General features: G+C 43.2%; 1 protein-coding gene across 1 annotated transcript; it reads right to left on the bottom strand.

The window, feature by feature from the left end:
- Positions 1-400: 400 nt before the first annotated feature.
- drd4-rs (dopamine receptor D4 related sequence) lies at positions 401-5,157 on the bottom strand. Its single transcript, XM_071916108.1, has 4 exons — positions 4,918-5,157; positions 4,508-4,620; positions 2,579-3,276; positions 401-603 (listed from the first exon to the last, which is right to left on the bottom strand). Exons 1-4 carry the CDS (start codon positions 5,155-5,157, stop codon positions 401-403), a joined length of 1,254 nt encoding a protein of 417 aa, XP_071772209.1.
- Between the last annotated feature and the right edge of the window lie 2,645 nt (positions 5,158-7,802).

The following is a 7,802-nucleotide window of genomic DNA, read 5'->3' as shown; positions in this document are numbered from 1 at the left end:
CAGTATTAATGACTACTGTATTCATTTAATAATTTACAAGAGGAAAAACCTTCACAAGGTATGAACTTGATTGTAAAAATTTGACACACTCATCGTCTTCCAGTCCAGCTGTGAACTAAGGCATTCGTCAAATAGCATCTTGTTCTTGTTAGTATAACTTCACATGTGGCCAGAACCGAAAGCCAGGAAACCAATGTGTGGAATGAATCATTTAACATGTGGAGATTGCCAAGTTTATGAAGAACATTCCTGTGTTGCAGGTCCCGAGAGGAGAATCCTAAAAACTCAGCTGTCACACCAGACAGCAGAGCAGGACAGTCAAGGACATTTGAGGCGTGACGGAGCCACAGACTACACACAAATAATATCTTTAAGATTCGGAGCTCTGGGTCGCTATGACTCACGTCCGACAGCAGAGCAGTTTGTGAAAGACATTCCGGAACTCCGCGTTGAACGCGGTGTAGATAATGGGGTTGACAGCGCTGTTGACGTAGCCGAGCCACGTTACTACGGAGATAAGTGTGGGGCCAATGTCACAGGATTCACACAACACCTTGGTGACATGAACCACGAAGAAAGGCGTCCAACAGGCCAGGAACACACCTGTGGGACACGGAAGATGGAACCAGTTACAATGTGACTGTGAAAACATTTGCTCTTCAGCAAGTTAATACCTACTCAGTATATTAAAGGGGGAATAAGGACGATTTTTACTGCCCTGTATTATGACCATAATATCTGTGGGGGGTTGATAGGGTTGTTGATCAATACCAATGACTCAATGATTACTTCAAAAGGTGCTGAGATTTCTGCCTTTCAAAGCTCACTCTGTTTTGGTAAACAAGCATGTTCAGTCAAGCGTGTTCAATTCTATGCACTGAAGCACTGCGACACGGTTAAATTACCTAATTCCACTAACGTTACTTAAATATCACAAGATGACGTCACCTTAAAGTTTATAGGGCAGTCCAGTCTGCTGGTCTGCTGTCTGTACATCTCCAAATTACAGACATGACGTGATGCACATCAGGCGCATTAGAGATCGATTTAGATCCATTTCTATACACTGACTGACCAACTTTTGATTTTGTGCCTCTGTATGGGAAACACTGCATCTCACAGTCAAAAACGCTAGAGGCAATATGACGAAGCGCATCATCTCACTAAGCATTACCCGACTGACTGCCTGACTGACTGCTTGACCTGAATTTGGCTTGTGATGCCCTCGGCTGCGCCGTGGGAAAAAACACTCCCCACCCAATTGAGTTTCAAGACAGGCTAGAAAGCCTTATTCTTAAGCCAGAAAAGCTAATGACAACGCAGAATTATAATAAATAAATAAATGAATGATAATTATAATAATCCATTATTTAGCATGCCAATATATTACCTCTTCACTGCGCATTTATGTTGGATCTCTGCTATAATTTACTAGCTTACTCCTCTATTGTGAATCGCATCTGGATGCTTATCTCTATTTGTGACTTTATTGTTTGTGTCAATTACAGGCTACCGTAGCTCAAGGGGAACAGTAGGGTGGGGCAGTGGGGGGACACTTGTGTAGGAGGAGACAAGTTCTATCGATAGATTACATACTACTTGTCAATAGCTGATAAACAAGCCAGAAGAAGCCTAGGGTCTGGTCAGACAGGTTTTGTGAAGCTTTCCATGGAGGTTAGATGAAAGTTATTCTGTATAGGCGTCATCACATTCAAGAGTTGAGAGTTCACTGTAAATGTGCATTGGATGTTAAGCATGCTTCTGGTTGGAGTGAAGTGGTTTCCAAGGAGATAGAAATGAGGTTCTATTTTTACTTTGTGGATTGCAGCTTTACTGTCATTATGGTTACACTTAGAAATACGTATAGCACTTAACTGGCACTTTTACTGACACAAATTAAGTCAATTTAGCCGATTAGCTGGCAATATTTTAGTTATTCAATTTGTGTGTGTATGTGTGTGTGTGTGTGTGTGTGTGTGTGTGTGTGTACACACACACACACACACACACACACACACAGACGTACTCTTCACAAGTTTATCAAAGAGAGAGCTCTGGTTCATCACTCAATTTGCAATACACAATATGACAACATGATGTTAAATCCAACATTTATCCACCATTAACTTTATTGCAGACTGTTATCAATTGTTGCTTTCTATATAAAGAGGCAGGCAATGAACCCATTATGCATATTCTGAACATTAGCCTTCTCCCACATTCTCATATGTTGATGCACCCCCTGTGGATTCAGATAAACGACTGAACCTGATCCAGATGAAATGCTGTTGGCCTTTTTTTTCATTTAAAGCTGTACTAGGCAACTTCGTACTGTGGCAGCAGCAGAATTTTGAATTTTTGAAAGTTTGAAGGACTTCATTACCCAGAAATTATGTAACATGACATCAGTAAATTGCGCACTCCTCTGACCCAAATTTCTTCATCTTAGCGGCTGGCAGGAGGGTTAAGTCATGTCATGTAACCCCATGTTGGGCCCTAAAAATCCTAAAATGTCCTATGTTTCGTAAATGACCTTGAGTACCATAAGGCACATAACTGTGTATCATCATCTACTCACCCACTACAACCGGCAGGACCTTCATAGCTTTGCGTTCCCTCCCGCTCACTCTGCTGCTCTTGCTGTTGCGCCGCCCTCTCTTCGCCCCATGTGCCTTCGCCAGGCCGTTTTCCCGGGTGCTCCCCCCCTCCCTGGGCGGTCTCTCAGCAGGGTCTGCATCTGACACACTGTCCATCTGCGTCGTCATGGGGTCACTCTCCGGCACGATCCCCGCCCCGTCCTGCTGTTCCTCTGCCACTGGGGTCGCTGTGGGCGACGCCACTGAAATGGTAGACGGAGACGTAGGACTCAGCCCGGCGGGCATGACGTACACCACTTTCTCCCGACTCCCCGTCTTCCCGGCCTTTTCCCTGCGCAAGGCGGAGCTGAGGCGTAAGGAGAGGGCGCGGCGGCCGCCCCGTGCCATCTGGGACCGGCTCCGGCCCGTGCTCCAGCGCCGCAGGCCGCGGAACATCCAGTAGTATAAGAAGAGCATGACGGGGCAAGGCACGAAGAAGGAGCAGACCGAAGAGTACACCACGAAGCGGTCGTCCTCCAGCTTGCATATGGTCGGGTCGCGGCCCGGCACCTGGTTGAGGCCGAAGATGACGGGGCTCGCCACGCCCAGGGAGAGGACCCAGGTGGCGGTGATGAGGGCTAGCTGGCGCACACTGAACTGGTTCCTGTTGTACTTCAGAGGCACCACCACTGCGATGTACCTAAAAGAAAATAAGGCACCACAGAGTTGTGAAATTCTGCTCTGGTTCAAAGCTGTTCTTTTCCCCCCTCAGACACAAAGAACCTCTGTAATAAATGTTTGAATAGAATGCTTGACACGCACTTGCCTCCCACTTGTCCTTCAACACGATGTTCTCTGAAATTTCTATGGCCCAGATCAGTCAAATTTCACTGTCTAAAACTTGCCTGTCTCTTGTGCACACAACTAAAATGTGGCTCCAAATTGCTGGATGTGCATGGATTGCATGGTTGAATTTTTTATGTTTTTTCAACTGGTCTGACTTGTTCTCTCTCCACCACAGAAACTCTCTGATGCAGGCCTTTGTAGATGTTTGGTGTAGACTCTCCCTGGTGCCGCAGTTATGTTCGCCTCTCACTGGGTTGTGTAATTAGATGCCTTGATTCGCTCGATACTCACTCGACTCCATTAGCCTCCTACAGCCCATGCTGTCACCTATAATGGTGTAGCTAGAATTATCTGTTATGCCACTAACAAGGTGCTAGCAATGTTATTGCAGCCTCACACAAATGATATAGGGATCTGTTTGAGTGACACTACAGAGATTAATGAAAAACAAAATGGCTTTTTTTTCTGCCTCATGAATAAGCATAGTGCAGTGCCCTTCAAAATTGGTATTGCCCTTGGTAAAGATGAACTATAACGCTGTAAAAAGTAAGCATAAAATAGAAGTAATTTGTCTGTGCCTAGAAAATTGTGAAATGTATTTTCAACAGAGGCAATTATTCATGCAGATTTCTTAATGTCTGATATGTAGTAAGCTTTATTCTAAAAAAAAAAAAGAAAAAAAAGAGGATTTTCACAATTACTGTGATACTTGACAGAGTATCCTCAAGAAATATACAATGAGCATTGTGATATATTTGGGTCATACTTGATGTAGTGTAATTTGCAGATTTTAATTAGCTTTGCCTGACTGGCAATTATGGCTATCATCTTTTGTATGATAAAGGTTATCACACATTTTCTAATTCTGAGCGCAGAGTATATCTCATTACTCATGCACCAAGTGCATGACTTGCCAAGGATATTTTGAGATTTTTTTGATAAATGCTTTTATGGTGTTTTTTATCATCCGTTAATTGTGAATTCACCTGCAAGTTACAGACATTGAGTAACTGCAGTCTTAAATTATAGCCAGGCAGGTTTGAGCTTAACATACACTAGGAGAGACATGTTATAGGGGGATTCACCTGTCAACACTGATGGCACACAGGTTGAGGATGGAAGCGGTGCACAGCATGACGTCCATGGTCATCAGAGCATCACAAATGTATGTGCTCAAGGTCCAGATGCCACCCAGAAACTAGACACAGCACAAAAATATACACTGAATGTACAAAATATTAGGGAAACCTCTTTTCTCTTTTCATGAAGTACACTGATCAGGTGAATCCAGGTAAAAGCCATTATCCCATAATAATTTCCCTTATTAAATCTATACCAATCACATAGGAGAAGATGTAGATAAAGAGAAGCAGAAGGATTTTTAAGCTTTGAGACTATTGAGATGGGGATTGTGCAAAAGGAGCTGCAACTCAATATTGGGAAGATATTGGATCTACCGTACTCACATGCACACACACCTACACCTCCTCCTTACCTCGGAGTAGACATAGAGGGGCAGCACCAGCACCGCAAGCAGCAGGTCTGCGACCGCCAGGCTGATAATGAAGTAGTTAGTGGCCGTTTTCAGCGAGCGCTCGGTGAGCACGCTCAGACACACGAGGACATTGCCCAGGATGATGATCAGAATTAAGGGCACACCCAGGACCAGCGCCAGGTAGTTGTAACCCTGCTGCTCCAACCCATCTGGAGGGGTGCCAGGCGTCACATTGTCCATGATGGAGGCCCCAAACAGTACTGCTGGCCTACACTTAGCATCTGGTGAGACAAGACAGAAGAGGCTTTAGTGGTTTTGTGTGTGTGTGTGTGTGTGTGTGTCTTGGGGTTTGGCTAATATGATACTCAATATCTTTAAATTTGACCATGTTCATGCCAAAATCTTCTAAAAAAAGAAAAAAGATAAGGGTTCATTTAGTCTTGTCAGGGTGGAAAAGCCTCTGAAACAACATTTAGTCCATGGGACACTAAAATTCTCCATTGAAACCCAAGATAATAATAATAGTAATAATAATAAAAACATATTTTATGCAGACTTGTGTGAAATCTGATCAAAATGTTACATTAAATTCAGGTTAAGGTCTTCCCATAGACAACCAGTATAGTATTGATCAATTCTACAATCAATACGTAATCAATCAAACTGCATCATATCCACCATATCAGATATGGACAACACTGACTTGCTGATATCCAGTTTTTAATAAAAGGCCAACATCAGCTTGATATATCGACAAACCGATATGTCAGCAAACTGATAGTTCAGTGTAATCCTAGTGTGTATAGAGAGCCTAAGTCCCTCCCCTTCCGCTGTCCCCCATGGGACCTTATTTCGGAAAAAATATGTATGGTAGTCAACGGCGAGAGACAAATAATTGTTTGATCCCGTTTGAATTGTGCCATGAATTACACATATGATGTTTTGTCAATTTAAAAGATAATTTTGCAAGTCAAGAAAGTCGCAGTTTGTCGTAAAACAGTAAAGTAACGTTTAGTTTTGTGTGAAACCGCTCAGTGAACTACATCTCTCGTCTCGCACAATATACGTCACCAACACCAACATGGAACGAAACATAGGAAACACACAGGCATCGCGTTAACGTTAGCCCCCACTGTACTAAAACTATCCTAAACCAGTTTAAATCCATTCTTACTGTCTACCTTCCAGGTTGTGTATAATACTACTGCTGTCTGAGAGGGACTTAGCTTCAGCGGCTCTGGGTAGCTTGTAGAGAGAGAAAGTTATGACGTCACGCGACTTTTGGGTGTGTAGTCTTTCTAATTACGTATTTTCACAGTCTTATACTTCAGCAGCTTTACGACAAACTGCGACTTTCTTGACTTGCAAAATTACCTTTTAAATTGACAAAACATCATATGTGTAATTCATGGCACAATTCAAACGTGATCAAACAATTATTGTCTCTCGCCGTTGACTACCGTACATATTTTTTCCGAAATAAGGTCCCATGGTGGTCCACCGGAAAGGGAGGGACTTAGGCTCTCTATATGTGTGTGTGTGCACGCATTGGTCTCACCTTGCCGATACAAGGCCTTGATACTGGTTGAGGTTGCTGGGTGCGTCGACCTCAGTCTGAGGGTGGAGTGTGTTTGTGTCAGCCAACTGTGCCCCCTCACCAACACCCATGACTGCCATGTTCAGAGCAGTGGACCTGTTGGTCTCAGATAGCCTCCTGCATGGCAACTATGAATATTAAACCTGCCAAAGAACAGAGGGAAGGAAAGCACTAAGTAATCACAATCTGGTCTTCAAAGTGCCTTCTGCTGTTTTCCACCTACACTAATGGAAGCCATTGGAAGCCATTTGGCTGTTTTTATAAACTGCCCTAATCTGCCTCTTGTGCACATTGGAGTTTTAGTTATAGAAACAATTCTCAGAGACAGAGCTGCTCTGGAGGTAGAAATGTCCTCACTGGTGCTATGTGACCGATTAAACCTCAAGAACCACAGTTTTTCAGAGCAGAGGTTAGCCAACTGTCAAACTTAAATGACAAAGAAGGAACTGTCCAGTCAAAATATAAATAAAAATATAAATTCATTCATCCATGGCCGCCATGACATTCATGATTTTGGAAGGTCAGCAACTAGCCAACTAGCTAACCTGGACAGCTATATGCTAGTATGGCTAGTTTGAACTTAGAAAATCAGCTAGGCTAACTAGATAACCTAGATAACTTAATACAGTTAAATTGCATTTTTTCAGTTAGTATCAAGAGCGCTAGGCTTCATAATATTAGCTAGCTTATCCCTCGTCTTTTTCACTGGGCTTCAGACAGAAAAACTGTGGTTCTATGACTCACTGAGGTTTAACTCAACCAGTGAGATTATTTCTGACTTGAGAGCAGGTCTGCCTCTGAGAAATGACTCTTATCTGCAGTTCACATGATCATCCTTTGTCCCCTAATCAGAGCTTGTGAAGAGAAACGAGGCGGGATTTGAACAGTCTGGATGCTGTTGAGAACCAGAGTCGGCTGCTTTTGAGCTGCTTTACTAATAGTAATTATTGGCGAACTTGTTTTGCGGAGTTGCACTGCTTCTCTTCTTTTGGTTTGTTATATAACAAACCCCAATGCGTTGTTCTAAATATCAGTAGTATTGTTTGGTGAAGTGTCTTCTCTCAGGGAGCATCAGATCACAGAGCTGCTCTCTTCCTGTGATACTCCTCCACAACAGGTTAGAGTTGCCATGACACCCAAGAGCGCTCGAGCAAGATCAAATACACATATACTGCTGTTGTGTTGGAAACGTACATGGCATACTGTAATTACCGTAGCGTTGTCTTGCGTGAAAGACGGCGCTTGTATTTTGCCAAATGCTATCTTCACATTGCAGGTTGTTTCATGT

Source organism: Centroberyx gerrardi, chromosome 24, assembly GCF_048128805.1.
Source record: "Centroberyx gerrardi isolate f3 chromosome 24, fCenGer3.hap1.cur.20231027, whole genome shotgun sequence".
NCBI lineage: Eukaryota > Metazoa > Chordata > Actinopteri > Beryciformes > Berycidae > Centroberyx > Centroberyx gerrardi.
The sequence above is the reverse complement of the archived record's forward strand: the minus strand, read 5'-3'. Positions and strand labels throughout refer to the sequence as shown.